This window comes from Heterodontus francisci, chromosome 3 (assembly GCF_036365525.1).
Source record: "Heterodontus francisci isolate sHetFra1 chromosome 3, sHetFra1.hap1, whole genome shotgun sequence".
In the NCBI taxonomy this organism is placed as follows: Eukaryota; Metazoa; Chordata; class Chondrichthyes; order Heterodontiformes; family Heterodontidae; genus Heterodontus; species Heterodontus francisci.
The window spans coordinates 11,723,672-11,739,960 of NC_090373.1; the positions used below are offsets into that span (position 1 = coordinate 11,723,672).

The 16,289-nt window shown below is 41.9% G+C and overlaps 1 protein-coding gene across 1 annotated transcript in view; it reads left to right on the forward strand.

Annotated features, from left to right (window-relative positions):
* The window catches only part of LOC137366606 (collagen alpha-1(IX) chain-like), a 230,725-nt gene that overhangs the window by 128,148 nt on the left and 86,288 nt on the right, over positions 1 to 16,289 (forward strand). Inside the window, exons 17-19 of the mRNA XM_068028325.1 lie at positions 9,225 to 9,278; positions 11,316 to 11,369; positions 14,035 to 14,088. Coding sequence (XP_067884426.1) covers positions 9,225 to 9,278; positions 11,316 to 11,369; positions 14,035 to 14,088 — 162 coding nt within the window. The remainder of the gene's footprint in view (positions 1 to 9,224; positions 9,279 to 11,315; positions 11,370 to 14,034; positions 14,089 to 16,289) is intronic.

Sequence of the window (16,289 nt, forward strand, 5' to 3'; positions counted from 1 at the left end):
ATGTCATCAGTGCTTGGTGATTGGTGCGGAGAGTGAACTTCCTGTCATAGAGATACATGTGCCAATGTTCACTAGCTATCCCTGGGAGTATTTGCATTCAGTTTCTGACAGCAAGGTCAGTCATTCGCTTGCTGCAATGTACTGTGAGAGTGCAGCTCCTATCACGTTTCCTGATGCATCTGTTGTGACGCACGTTTCCACATTTGGTTGAAAATACATGAGGATGAGTGGAGATGTTATCTTCATCTTTAATGTGTCAAAAGCTGTTTGCTGTGCGATTGTCCATTCCCATTGTGTATCTTTGCGCAGTAGTTTTCAAAAAGGCTCTGCGATGTCCACATACTGGGGCACAAATTTCTGATAAAAGTTGGTAGTGCTGAGGAGCGATGCCAACTCTTTCACTTTAGATGTGGTCGGAAGTGCATGAACGGCTTTTACGTTGTTGTATGTAGGCTTTATTCCAGCTGATGTCACATTGTACCCAGGAAAGTCAATCTCAGATACCATGAATGTGCATTTGTCCTTGTTGAGTGTCAAATTGTGTTTTGCGGGTCGAGCAAGCACTGTGGATAACTGCTGATCATGTTCTTCTTTGACCCTTCCATGGATGACAGTGTCATCAAGAAGGTTGACATCTGGCACGACTAAAGAGACAATCGTCTGGAACGCACTAGGTGCATTCTGCGATACTGAAACGGCGTCATGTGTAACAAAGGCTGTAAGATGTCGGCTTCACTCCACTAGTGGTATTGAAGATAGCTGTGTCACCTGTTGAGCTTCGTGAAGACTGTGGAGTCATGAAATGATGCTGATAGTTCTTGGATGGTAGGGAGTGGGTACTAGTCTGGAATAATTGCTCTGTTGAATGATTTAAGGCCAATGCATAGTCCAAAGTCTCCATTTTTGCATCGCGCAATGACTAGGTTTGATTTTTTTTTATTCGTTCGTGGGATGTGGGCATTGCTGGCTAGGCCAGCATTTATTGCCCATCCCTAATGGGGATGAGTTGATTCTCTATATGATACCGTCTGCTTCCAGTCTTTTCTGCTCCTGTGTTACTTTGGCATGGAGTGTGAATGGCAACCGTCTCAAATTTGGTGAAGCAGGCTAATTGGCATGTTGACGTGAGGAGCATGACAATACTCCTTAATCGCCCCAAATCCAGTGAATAAGGAAGGATACTGTTGTGCATAGTCTGTATTATCGATCACATTAATGTGTGATCTGGTGGGATCTGTAAGTTTGAAGCCAAGCTAATCAAATAGGTCTTCCCCCATAAGGTTCCTGCCTTTGTCCACATAGAACATGAACTTGTCTAGGTTAACATTTTTGTAACGCATTGGAACTGTGCTCGTTCCAAAGACTGAGATAATTGAGTCATCATAGGTTTGAGGAATGTCTGTTGCAGGAGTGAAAATTGTGAAAAATAATGACGGTAGAGGTCTTCGCTCAACATGGATACTTTCTCACCTATATCAGTGAGGAGCAACACTGAAATGCCTACAATTGCGACTGTGCAATTTATGAAGTGATCCCCATACATGGGACTGTGTGCCTTACTGTCCAAGATAGTAGGTACTGTCGTATTTCCCTCTCAAGAATAGGTTCCTCCACGTGTCGAACTGACAAAGTCTTCTTCGATAACCTGCATACCTTTGCGAAGTGATTCATCTTTGAGCCTGAGTTGCAACTTTTCCCTCATGCTGGACATGGTGTTTTGAATCCATGGGTACCCTGACAATTTGGGCACATTTTTGAGGGTGCCTGACCATGATAGGGAAAGTGTTGATGAGCCTGTTGTGGTCTTTTTGCCCGTAACCCTTGCACTTGAGCTGATTGGGCAAGCTGTGTCTGTGACCCTGAGCCTGAGGGTGTAATTTTGTGTAAAATCTTTGAATCATGGTGAATTCGATTTGGATGACCAAGACCATGAACTTTTCCAAAGTCACCGTCATCCTCTTTAAAGGGATAAGGATCCCGGTGCGGGAAACTTAGGCGGCAAAACAATGGACAATTGCTCCAGGGTGGGGGTGGGGGGGAGGGGGGGGGTGCACAAGAAGGCCGAGGCGGGGCTCTCTCCTGCCTTTTCAGCCGGGAGCCCGGCCTCCTCCACAAAATTCATCCTACAATTTCCCTGGCATTTCTGGTTGAATGTATATCTTTTCTTCAGGCCAAAGCTTTTCTTGCGAGCACTTACCACATTATCGAACATAGGTGTATCATCCATTAGCTGCTCCCATATATGCTGGCCCACTGCTCCGAGGCAATGTACAAGTATCGCCGCCGCCTTGCGGGTTGCTGCCACATCTGTACTATTCATGCCCATAGTGAACAAGTAGATTTCAAACCCAGAAATCCATCTGTCCCATGGAATGGGAGGATCTCCTGCTGATGACAGGAAAGGTGTTGGACTGGTAAATTTAAATTGCTCACCATCTTCATCGCCAGATGTTATGTTTCATACCCCAACCATGAAGAAACTAGACTCTTGGTTTCATTGTGTGTAGGCTTTATTCAAGATGGCTTCCCAGATCGGTCTTAGTTTCACTTTTGGAACCACGTCCCCTTAGGGTTAACTGACAGCAGAGTGAGTAGTCTTACAAACATAGCTCAAACTGGGCATCCATAAGATGCTGTGGGCCCTCAACAGCAGCAGACTTGTATTCAACCACAATCTGTAACCTTAAGGCCTGGCAAATCCCACACTCGACCATTACCATCAAAGGGATCAACCCTGGTTCAATGAGGAATGCAGGCGAGCATGCCAGGAGCAGCACCAGGCATACCTACAAGTGAGGGTCAACCTGGTGAAATGACAACACAGGACTAGATGTCCACCAAATAGCGGAAGCAGCATGCTACAGACAGAGCTAAGCGATACCACAACCAATGGATCAGATCAAAGCTCATGTCATGACAGGTCGTGGACAATTAAACAACTAACTGGAGGAGGAGGCTCCATAAACATCCCGATCCTCAATGATAGGGGAGCCCAGCACTTCAGTGCAAAAAACAAGGCTGGAACATTTGCAACCATCTTCAGTCAGAAGTGCCGAGTGGATGATCCAGCGCGGCCTCCTCCTAAGGTCCCCAGTATTACAGATGCCAGTTTTCAGCCAATCCGATTCACTCCACGTGATATCAAGAAATGTCTGAAGATATTGAATATTGCAAAGGCTATGGGCTCTGACAACATCCTGGCTGTGGTACTAAAGACTTGTGTTCCAGAACTTGCCGTACCCCTAGCCAAGCTGTTCCAGTACAGCTACAACACTGGCATCTAAATGACAATGTGGAAAATTGCCCAGGTATGTCCTGTGCACAAAAAGCAGGACAAATCCAATCCGGTCAATTACCGCCCCATCAGTCTACTCTGGATCATCAGCAAAGTGATGGAAGGTATCATCAAGCGGCACCTGCTCGACAATAACCTGCTCACCGATGCTCAGTTTGGGTTCCGCCAAGGCTGCTCATCTCCGGAAAATTGAAGCAAAATTGGAATCAATGGGAATCGGGGAAAACTCTCCGCTGGTTGGAGTCATACCTAGCACAAAGAAAGAAGTGTGGTTGTTGGAGACCAATCATCTCAGCTCTAGGACATCACTGCAGGAGTTCCTCAGGGTATTGTCCTAGGCCCAATCATCTTCAGCTGCTTCATCAATGACCTTCCTTCAATCATAAAATCAGAAGTGGAGATGTTCACTGATGATTGCACAATGTTGAGCACCATTCTTAACATCTCAGATACTGAAGCAGTCTGTGTAGAAATGCAGCAAGATCTGGACAATATCCAGGCTTGGGCTGATAAGTGGCAAGTAACATTCGCGCCAGACAAGTGCCAGGCAATGACCATCTCAAACAAGTGAGAATCTAACCATCTCCCCTTGACATTCATTGACATTAGCATCACTGAATCCCCTACTATCAACATCCTGGGGTTTACCATTGACCAGAAACTGAACTGGACCAGCCATATAAATACCGTGGCTACAAGAGCAGGTCAAAGGTTGGAAATTCTGTGGTGAGTAACTCACCTCTGTCTCCTCAAAGTCTGTCCAACATCTACAAGGCACAAGTCAGGAGTGTGATGGAATACTCTCCACTTCCCTGGATGTGTGCAGCCCCAACTCAAATGGTTAATACGCAAGATAAGGGCTCATGGAGTTGGGGGTAATATACTGACATGAATAGAGGATTGGTTAATGGACAGTAAGCAAAGAGTAAACATAAATGGAGCATTTTCAAGTTGGCAAGCAGTAAATAGTACAGTGCCGCAAGGATCAGTGCTGGGACCTCAGCTACAATCTATATTAATGACTTAGATGAAGAGATAATGAGTAATGTATCTACGTTTGGTGCTGATACAAAGGTAGGTGGAAAGGTAAGCTGTGGGGAGAACACAGAGAGGCTGCAAAGAGATATAGGCAGGTTAAGTGAGTGGGCAACAAGATGGAAAATGGAGTATAATGTAGGGAAGTGTGAAGTTGTTCACTTTGGTTGTAAAAATAAAAAAGCAAAATATTTTTTAAAAGGTGTGAAACTTGTAAGTGTTGATGTTCAGAGAGACTTGGGGGTACTCGTACAAGGAATGCAGAAAATGAGCATGCAGGTGCAGCAGGCAATTAGGAAGGCAAATGCATGTTGGTCTTTATTGAAAGGGGATTGGAGTACAGGAATAAGGAAGTATTGCTACAGTTATGCAGGGTTTTTGTGAGACCACATCTGGAATTCTGTGTGCAGTTTTAGCCTTCACATTTAAGAAAGGATATACTTGGCATTGGAGGCGGTACAGTCAAGGCTCACTAAATTGGTCCCTGGGATGAGGGGGTTATCCAATGATGAGAGGCTGAGTAAATTGGGCCTAAACTCTCTGGAGTTTAGAAGACTGAGAGGTGATCTCATTGAAACATACAAGATTCTGAAGGGGCTGGATAGGGTAGACACTGAGAGATTGTTTCCACTGATTGAGGAATCTAAAACACGGGAGCACTGACTCAGGATAAGGGGATGATCATTTAGGTCTGAGATGAGGATAAATTACTTCACTCAAAGGGTTGTGAATCTTTGGAATTTCTACCCCAGAGGGTTGTGGATGTTCCCTTGTTGAGGCTTGGATAGATAGATTTTTGGTCACAGGGAATCAAGGGATATGGCAAACAGGAGGGAAAGTCGAATTGAGGCCTAAGGTTAGCCATGATCATATTGAAAGGTGGGCCATATGGTCTACTCCTGCTCCTATTTCTTGTGTTCCTGCGTGTTCCAACAGCACTCAAGAAGCTTGACACCATCCAGAACAAAGCAGTCCACTTGATTAGCAGTGACTGTCTCCGGCTCCGACTTCCTCAGGCACTTGATTAGCACCCTATCCACAACCTTAAACCTTCACTCCCTCCATCACTGTTGCTCCAGTGTGTACCATCTACAAGATGCACTACAGCAACTCACCAAGGTTCCTTTGACAGCACCTTCCAAACCCGTGACCTCGACCATCTAGCAGGACAAGGGCAGTAGATGCATGGGAACACCACCATCTGCAAGTTCCCCTCCAAGCCACACGCTATCTTGATTTGGAACTATTTCACTATTCCTTCGCTATTTCTGGCTCAAAATCCTGTAACTCTCTCCCTAATAGCACGATGGGTGTACTCATACCTCCTCGACTTCAGTGTTTCAAGAAGGCAGCTCACCACCACCTTCTCAAAGACAATTAGGGATGGGCAATAAATGCTGGCCTTGCCTAGGTCATGCCTGAAGAATTTGATTGAATTTTTTGAAAAGGTGACTAAAGTAGTGGACATTTGATAAAGTCCCTCATGAGACATTGTTAATTAAAATTGTACCTCATAGAATTGAAGACAAGTTATTGACCTGGTTCGGAAATTAGCTGCAGACAGAGAATAGGGATCATGGGCAGGTACTGTAATTGGCAGGTTGTGACTAATTGTGTCCTACAAGGATTTCTGTTGGGGCCTCAATTATTCATCGTATTTAACAACTTAGATGATGGGATGGAAAGCCACATTTCCAAATTTACCTATCACATAAAGATAGGCAGCATTGGAAACAGTGTAGCTGGAAGCGTGACATCACAAAGAGATATTGATAAATTAAACGAATTGGAAAAACTATGGCAAATGGATTTCAATGAAGGCAAATGTGAGGTCATTCACTTTGGATCTAAAAAGGATAGAACAGGGTACATTCTAAAAGGTGAAAAGCTAGAAACAGTGGCGGTCCAAAGAGACTGGAGATCCAGTTACACAGATCATTAAAATGTCAGGAACAAGGGTTGAATTACAAGTAGAGATTAGAAGTAGAGTTCTCCCTGGAATTTAGATGGGTAATGAGTAATTTGATTGAAATTTTCAAGATTGTAAGGGGAATAGATAGGGTAGATAGAGAGAAACTATTTCTGCTGGTTGGGGACTCTAGGACTAGGGAGCACAGTCTAAAAATTAGAGCCAGACCTATCAGGAGTGAAATTAGGAAACACTTCTACACACAAAGGGTGGTAGAAGTTTGGAATTTTCTTCTGCAAATTGCAATTGATGCCCGATCCATTGTTATTTTTAAACTGAGATTGATAAAGGGGTATGAGGCAAAGGCAGGTATATAGAGTTTGGTTGCTAAACAGCCATGATCACATTGAATGGTAGAATAGGCCATGTATTATGATCAACTGATACTCATTTTCCAAAATTCGCTGCTCCAATCCGAACATAATTCTTGGGTTTCATCGGATTCACAGGACAAAAGTGGGACATGGTAGCATAGTGGTTATGCTGTTGGACAAGTAATCCAGAGGCCCAGATGAATGCTTCAGAGACATGAGTTCAAATTCCACCATGACAGCTAGGAATTTAATTCAATTAATGAAAGAAAATCTGGAATAAAAAGCTGGTCTCCATAATGGTGACCATGAAACTATTAGATTGCTGTAAGAACTCATCTGGTTCAGTAATGTTCTTCAGGGAAGGAAATCTGCTGCCCTTAGCCAGTCTGGCCTACATGTGACTCCAGATCCACAGCAATGTGGTTGACTCTTAACTGCCCAATTTAAGAAGGTGGTTCACCTTCACCTTCTCAACAACAATTAGGGATGGGCAATAAATTACCAGTGATGCCCACATCCTGTGAACGACTGACTATATTTCCGTGCCATCATTAAAACCATCTATTTTCATCTTGGTAACATTGCCCGACTGCTCATCTGCTACTGAAACCCTCATCCATGTCTTTGTTACCTCCAGACTTGACTATTCCAACACACTCCTGGCTTGCCTCCCACATTCTTCACTTTGTGAACTTGAGGCCACCAAAACTCTGCTGCCCATGTCCTTACTCGCACCACGTCCTGTTCACCCATCGCCTCTGTGCTCGCTGCCCTACATTGGCTCCCAGATGAGCAATGCCTCAATTTTAAAATTCTCATCCTTGTTTTCAAAATCCCTCCATGGCCCTTACCCCTCCCTATCTCTTTAATCTTCTCCAGCCCCATAACCCTCAGAGATATATGCACTTCTCTGATTCTGGCCTCTTGAAAATCCCTGATTTTAATTGCTCCACCATTGGTGGCAATGCCTTCAGCTGTCTGGGACCCAAGCTCTGGAATTCCCTCCCTGCACCTCTCCACCTCTCTACCTTACTTTCCTCCTTTAAGACACTCCTTAAAACTTATCTATTTGACCAAGCTTTTGGTCATCTGCCCTAATATCTCCTTATGTGGTTCGGTGTCAAATTTTGCAATATGACACTGCTGTGAAGTGCCCTGTGTTGTTTTATTACATTAAAGGTGCTATATGAATACAAGTTGTTGTTGGTTTCTAAGGATGCATTTTGGTCTCTAAGGATCCATTTACACTACAACGTTAGCACTGGCACAAGTCGTGGTGTAACCCTGACCCTGGACTGAAGTAAAATTAAACTAAAGTGGGTGTCTCTCTGACGCAAGATGCCCTGAAGTTTTGAGCCTCCTTTTGCTTCAGAGGCTGGTCTGGACCGAACTCCCGAATTACAGGGCAAACCCTGGGGATTTTCAAAATTAAATCACTTCTCAACAATGCTGCAGCTGTAGTGTAGAGAAGAAAAACACAATGAGAGAGGAAAACAGCATCTAGAGGAAGCAGAAATCAATCTGTGAGTGAATAGAGTGAGTTATAAATGTAATCTAAGATCAAAATATAATCTGTTAAACTGTGGCTGAGGACACGTAATTGACTCAATTTTAACTCCTGGGTGGGAGGGATAGCAGGGTGGCTCAGCCGATTTAAATGGTCCAGCCTCATTATCATGCTGCTTGCTGATTTCTCGACCAAAATACACACCTGTAGCAGAGCTGATTTTCAGTCTGCTTGTTCATGGGTGGAAACCCAGAATAGGCTGCATGAGGAGTATGTTTTCCAATCCACCCAACTTTCTTTAATGCCCCAATCCCAGATGATCCTTTAAGCACTAACACTATAAGAGGAAAATTTGCTCATAAATCTGTCTAAGTAAGGAGCAGGTGGAACTCCTAGAAATCACTCTCAGCAGTTTTTCATTTACAACTCTATCCACCCAAGCTGTCAGTCACTTCGATCTGCAGCCATGTTGACGTGAGGATTGGTGGGTAAGAAAATAATACAGGTGGCCAATGCTTGCTACCTTCTCATTGTAATTTGGAGCTCTCCCCAATCCCTTATAACTTGTAATAAAAACAAGAAATGCTGGAAATACTCAGCAGGTCTGGCAGCATCTGTGGAGAGAGAAGCAGAGTTAACGTTTCAGGTCAGTGACCCTTCATCAGAACTGGCAAATGTTAGAAATGTAATAGGTTTTAAGCAAATAAAGCAGGGGTGGGGCAAGAGATAACAAAAGGCAAGGTGTTGATAGGACAGAGGGTCACAGAGAATAACTGACCTGAAGGTCCTGCAGCAATGGCAAACAGTATGTTAATGGTGTGCTGAAAGACAAAGCGTTAGTGCAGAGAAGGTGTTAATTGACAGAAAAATGAACAGCCCTGGCCCAAAGCATAATTCGCATTCTTGTACTCATCAATTCAAAGACAACAGTCTCCCTTCTATGTGACTTGACTTTGCACTTGGTGCCTTTGAACTGTGTCACTATGCACATCATTTCAGTGTTCTTTGTGTGAAAGCAAATATCAGCTGTACACTCGTTCATTGTGTCAAACAATAAGTCCACTTATGTTTCTCATTTCACTAACATTTGTTTTTATCTTTTAGGGTGAAGAGGGCGAACAGGGAGCTCCTGGAGAATTAGGTGCTCAAGGCCTACCAGTAAAGTATTTTACTCTTCAAATATATCTTGTGATATATGGATAGGGTATTTTTGATTAGAAACATTGGGCTGAATTCCCACTTTTATCACCAGGTATAAAAGAGGCAGTCATGGATTAGCTGCTCATTTTACACAGCCCCGCACTGTGGAAATAAAAATCAAGTGTTGTTTAAAATGGGCAGCTGATCTGTTACCCCTGTTCCTTTTCCACATGGAGGTCAAAATGAAAATTGGCCAATTAAAGACTGTTTCTAATTAGTGCGAAATGACCAGGAGTCGCTAAAGTGCATTAAGATGGAAGTATTCAAAGATTTAAAATCCTTAAAGGAATAGACAGACTGGATCCCTGGAATATGTTTTGAGAATGTCACAAAGTCTGATATCAGAAGGGAAGATATACAGCCAATTTAGATTCGATGATTGTGGCCTAATTCTTATGGTACTGGACCAGCAATCAAGAAGTCAAAAGCTCAAATCCTGACACTTTGAAAGTGAATTTAATATCTCTGGCAATTTATGGCCTAGCAGTAGAAAATGACCATGGAAGATGCTGGATTGTCCTAAAAACCCAGCAGTTTTACTAATGCCCTTAAGATACCTATATCCAGTCCAGCTTACGCGTGGCTCCAGTCCCATGTTGTGTGGTTGACTCTTAATGGTCTCAGGACAATTAGGGATGGGCAATGCATACTGCCTTGCCTATGTAGCCCATATCAGAATATCAAAAAATATTTAAAAAATACTACTTTATATGACCATGTGGAATGAACGATCCAAGGAAGCAAATTGTGTGGGAAAATTTGAGAAAATTGAACAGATATTTAAGGGAATGAACAATTGAACAGTATTAGTTATTGAGACAAACATGATGGATTGTAACGTCATTTCCAGTCAAAATGCATAAGTGAAGGACTTGCTATGATTAACATGGACTGTAGCTAATCTGATGAATTACAATACTATACACTCAACTCTGAGAAAAATAAGTATTTTATTTTGAATTGCTAATTTTTCAAAAGTTTCTTATTATAAATGTTGTTTTAACCAATACATTTTCATCTAGGTGAAAAATTCAAGATGGTAACTCAAATCAGCATTATTTGAGTGATTTGATTGGTCAGTTTCTGCTATTTGGGAATTGTGATTTTCAAAATTAACTTGATTCTTTTCTGCTGATTGCTCGTCCCAACTGGGTAGAACTGTTTATGATTTGTTCACCCGTGGTCAATTAGATATTTGTTTCTTTGTGTGTCAGTGATACCTTGAGGTATGACTCCCTGCAGTACAGAAAAAGAATCACTGCCAAGACATCCCTAAACAGCATATGTGAAGATGGCACAAACTGCCATTGTTTGTAGTCAACAGTTACCAAACTGATACGGTCTACCTCAGAGGATACCATTTTTGAGCTTCTATCTGGAAGTCGGAAGTGTGAGGATCATCCAGAAAGAAAGAAGGAAACAGTTGCATTTATGTGAAGCCTTTTGCAACCACAGGACATCCCAAAGCATTTTACAGTCAATGAAGTACTTTTGAAGCGCAGTGACTGTTGTAATGTAGGAAAAGTGGCAGGCAATTTGCACACAATGTGACAATGACCAGATAATCTTTTTTTGATGTCGATTGAGGGATAAATATTGATGAAGACATCAGGGTTAAGTCCCCTGCTCTTCTTCGAAATAGTGTCATGGATCTTTTAATTCACCTGAGAGGACATACAGGGCCTCAATTTACTCTGTCATCTGAAAGACACTGACAGTGCAGCACTCCCTCAGTACTGCACTGGAGTGTCAGCCTCAATTGTTGTACTCAAGTGCTGGTTTGGGACTTGAACTCACAACCTTCAGACTCAGAGGTGAGAGTACTATCAAAAGAGCCATGGCTGACAGCAGTCTGCCACACAAACTTGTGCATTTTGCTAAGTTGGACAATTGGAATGAAGAAATAAAAACTGACTGCATTTGCCACCTAAGTTTTTCTGATAGTTGCTAATAGTTAATTGTCAGTTTAACAAGAGGTTTTCTTCCCAACTTTAGGGTACTCAAGGTCCAAGAGGTTATGCTGGCATGGATGGTCGAAAGGGTGACGTGGTAAGTTCAGCTGGTGCAATCTAGTTAAGGCAGCACAATGCCTGAATTTCTACCTTCCACTAACTTGCAGCTTACACCTTTCTGCACCAGACTTCTGCTGACTTAGTGCCATTTCTACACAAAGCTGCCAAAGCGGCACTGCAAGTTTTAAAATTGAATCTGTAGTTCCTCCCAGAGTAGTTAAGTGAGGTTAATGCCCTGCTGTTCTACTTGAAGAGGAACATTACACAATTATTTTCACATGAGCATCTTAAATGATATAATGTAATAACATTTTATAGCTATTACACGTAATGTTTACTTTCGAAAGGATATTAAATAACTACTCGAAAGGGGAAAATATTGCCGTTCTATGGAGAAAGAGTAGGGGTGTTGGACTAGGAACATAGGATTAGACAAACAGGAGTAGGCTATTTAGCCCTTGAGCCTGTTCTACCATTCAGCTGATCTGTGACCTAACTCCATATAACTGCCTTTGCACTATATCCCTTAATACTTGTGTCATACTAGGCCCCCACCTGCCAAGAATGAGGCACATCAATTTTGTCATGAACATTGATTTTTAACTGTTGTTGGAGCGAGGAAATGACTTGTTAAACAGATCAGAAAGCCTGTTTGTGCAGGTTTCTTTGCCTTATAATTGGAAGGCGATGAACAAGGATTCACCAAGGGGGAGCTAAAAACACTGTTTAAAATTAAACTCTGTTACAGTAAGACCAGGTGAAAGCTGAAAGGGAACCCCAGACCTCTTTCTCACCTGGCCGTAACACCTTTGATTTACAAAGATCTATCAATTCCAGTTTTAACATTAACAATTGATCCAGCATCAATTTCCATTTGCGGAAGAGAGTTCCAAACTTCCTCCACCCTTTATGTGTACAAGTGTTTCCTAATTTCACTCCGAAAGGTCTGGCTCTAATTTTTAACTTTGCCCTCTAGTCCTAGACTTCCCAACTAACAGAAATACTTTCTTACTATCTATGCTATCTGTTCCCCTTAATATCTTGAAAACTTTAATCAAATCACCCCTTAATCTTCTAAATTTCAGGGAATTCAACCCTAGTTTGTGTAATCTCGCCTTATAATTTAACCCTTGGAGTCCTGGTGTCATTCTGGTAAATCTATGCTGCACTTCCTCCAAGGCCAATGTATTGCTCACAGTATCCCACTTGTGGTCTAACCAGGGCTTTGTGTAGCTGAAGCATGACTTCTACCCCCTTGTATTCTCATCCTCTAGATATAAAGGCCAGCATTCCATTAGCCTTTTAGATTATTTTCTGTACCTGTTCATGACATTTAATGTACCTGGACCCCAAAGTCTCTTTGGACCTCCACTGCTTCTTTTTGTCATTAATTGGATAGCTCTTTCAAAGCAGCACGATGGGCTGAATGGCTTTCTTCTGCACTATTCTACATGTTTGAAATTTCAAATTTCTGTACATTTGTTTCTGTTGGATAGCAAAAGAGCTACTCCTGATGTTCTGTACTGTGGGTGTACAGAAAATGTCTGGTTATGAATTTGTCGTTTCATACTTGGCTCACTGCCTGAATGAATAACTTGGCAGCAGAAGGTCCTGTTATTAATGGGTTTAGGTATCCATTGTCCCACAAACATTAAGTTAGAGGCCAGTTACATTACAGGTACCTACCTGTATGTTGCAACAATGAGCTAGCTCCTGCATTGCACAATTCCCATTGCCAATAGCTTCCAAATGCCATTTAAATGTCATACTGAATACTGTAGCTGGCATGAAATCCAAGCCGTGTGAAAGTACTTTCATGTTTTTTGTGCAATCTGCATGCTGGAGGCAACGGGGTACAGAATTAAGGGCAGAAAGTAACTGAGGAACTGAATGGGAGCCCCATCTTCCTTGTTTGTGTTTATAGACCACATACTGTTAGACTTACTGTTATACTCTTCAATGGCAATTGCTTAAGTAGAAATGGCAGCTGGAAACTTCTGTGGTGTTAACCAGCCACATGAGCAAACAGGGGTGACAATAGTAATTTTATTTAGTGATAAAAACAGAAAGTGCTGGAAATACTCAGCAGGTCTGACAGCATCTGTGGAGAGAGAAACAGAGTTAACGTTTCAGGTCTGTGACCTTTCATCAGAACGTTCTGGTGAAAGGTCACATCCCTGAAACGCTAACTCTGTTTCTCTCTCCACAGATGCTGTCAGACCTGCTGAGTATTTCCAGCACTTTCTGTTTTTATTTCAGATTTCCAGTATATGTACTATTTTGCTTCTATTTTAGTGACTATGTTTGGTATTATTTTTCTCTGAAGATCTTAACATGTTTTTTAACCACTGAATCCAGAACAATAAACGCTAACAGTCATATTGTTTAGAAAAAGTAGAGCTGATTTTACGAATTCTGCTACCAGGTAGGGAGTCCTTCCAACTGGCCACACCTATTGGAAGATTGCAGGATGCACAGACCATAATTTAACATATGACAAATTGTGGCCAGAGCCCCTGTAATTTTCCGATACATATGGGAGGATGATGGGAGGAGTGTCCCACCGGTTCTGGCATTCCTAAAAATGGCTCTAAATTGTTGACTTTTGGAACTTTTAAGTTCATCCTGCTCGCAGAAGAAACGTTATTAAATATTTTTTCTTCCTTCCCTTTTAAAACCATTGTCTTGGTTTATTTTTCCAGGGTCTCCGTGGATTGGATGGTGAACCTGGTGCTATTGGTCCAATCGGTTCACCTGTAAGTAGATAATGTCTTGAAAATGTAACCCCCCTTCTTTTTATTTACCCAGAAAATGATTAGAATGTGAAACTTGCTACCACACGGAGTAGTTGAGGTAAATAGCATAGATGCATTTAAAGGGAAGCTTGATAATTGCATGAGGGAGCAAGGAATAGACGATTATGCTGATAAGGTTAGATGAAGTAGGATGAGGGGAGGCTCGGGTGGAGCATAAACACTGGCATAGTTCAGTTGGGCTGAATAGCCTGTTTCTGTGCTGTACATTCCATGTGATTCTATGTTATGACATTATTCTAGTTATCATGGTTGCAGTTTTTTATTATTACTGCGCTCCACTGCCAATATTCTCACTTCTGTCGAAAAAACACATTCTGCAGATTTGTTCCTATATTAAAGAAAGAAAGAGGTTGCATTTATACAACACCTTTCACAACCTCAGGACATCCCAAAATGCTTTAGAGCCAATTAATTACTTTTGAAGTGTAAGCACTATAATGCAAGGAAACATGGCAGGCAATTTGTATGTAACAACATCCCATAATCAACAATGAAATAAATGACCAGTTAATCTGTTTTTTTAGTGATGTTGGTGGCGGGACAAATATTGGACAGGACACTGGGGAAAGCTAATTTTCTTCCAGGTGGGGATGGGAGCGAGGGCTGTGGTGGCCATGGGAGAGGGAACTAAGGTAATTTTTTGAGGGTGGAAGCATGTGATCTTTATGATGAAGCATTGTGGAATTAATCCTCATATTCCATAATTTCTCATCATGTAATGTGTTTATACTACAGCTCAGGGAAACAGTTCACTGTAAATTTCATTTAAAATGTGACTAGATCGATGTGTATATTGCTGAGGAGATCCAGTGATGTGACTGTGAACACAGTGCTGCTTGCTCCTGTTGTGATATCGTTGTGCATTTCCAAAATAAGCTACACAGAAGTGACAATATCACATGACTTGCAAAGTGACCACCCATCACCAGCAGCACCCAAGGCAATAAACTCAAATTGGAATTGCCAGCTTGTTGCTGAAGTACAAAAATATATTAAACTAACTTCAACTGCCCTTCATAAATGTATAAAATTGACTGTGCTAATGTTCTGACAACGTAACAAAAAGATAACCTTATTTTATATAGCACCTTATCATGTCCTCGGACATTTCGAAATGCTTTACAACCGATGAAGTACTTTAGAAGTGTAGTCATTTGCTTATGCAGATGCAACAGCCTATTTGTGGGCAGCAAAGTTTCACAAACACTAAAGGGATGAATGACCAGATAAACTCTTTTGGGAGTGTTGGTTGAGTGAGGAATGTTGACGAGGTCACTGCTCTTCGTCGAATAGAATTAAAGGATCTGAAGAGGGGGATGGGCCCTCAATTTAATGCCTCATCCCTCAGTGCACTCTTTCAGTCCTCCACTGAAATGTCAGCATAGATGTTGTGTGCAGTTCTGTGGACTGGATCTTAGAGCATGCTGCTGCGTCTCAATTAAGTAGCAAACACACATCTACAGAAGGGTTTCATTGTCATACTGAACGGACCTTCGGTCTGTAACATTCCCAACCTTATTTCTAATTTTCTGATGAAAAAATCCTGGTCAACATGAGATGTTAATCAGTGTCAACTAAATCTCAAAATTACATTGAAAGCAAAGGACATGGATCGGTAGGGCACAGAATAAAATGATTGGCACAATATAATTTTTAAGAAATGAACATCACACTAACCTAAAAATGTCACAAATGGTTAAAATAAATTTCTCTAGGCCTGCAATATTTCTCTTTTATTAAGATTTAGGTGATTGGTAGAAGGATTAGAGGGGAAATGAGAAAAAACTTTTTCATCTAGAGTGTGGTGGGTGTCTGGAATTCACTGCCCAGATCGGTGGTGGAGGCAGAAACCCTCATTTAAAAGGTATCTGGACCTGCACCTGAAGTGCTGTATCCTGCAAGGCTACGGACCAGGTGCTGGAAGATGGGATTAGATTGGGCGGCTAGTATTTTCAGTCGGCACAGGCACAATGGGCTGAATGGCCTCTTTCTGTGCCCTAACCTTTCTATGGTTCTATGGGCAGATTGACAGTAGTATTTCAAATTGATCACTGCAGTAACTATGAAATGGTGAAAGTAAGCATTATATTTATCAATAAATATTGCGTACTACAATCAATGTTTATTGGTAGTTCTGCCAT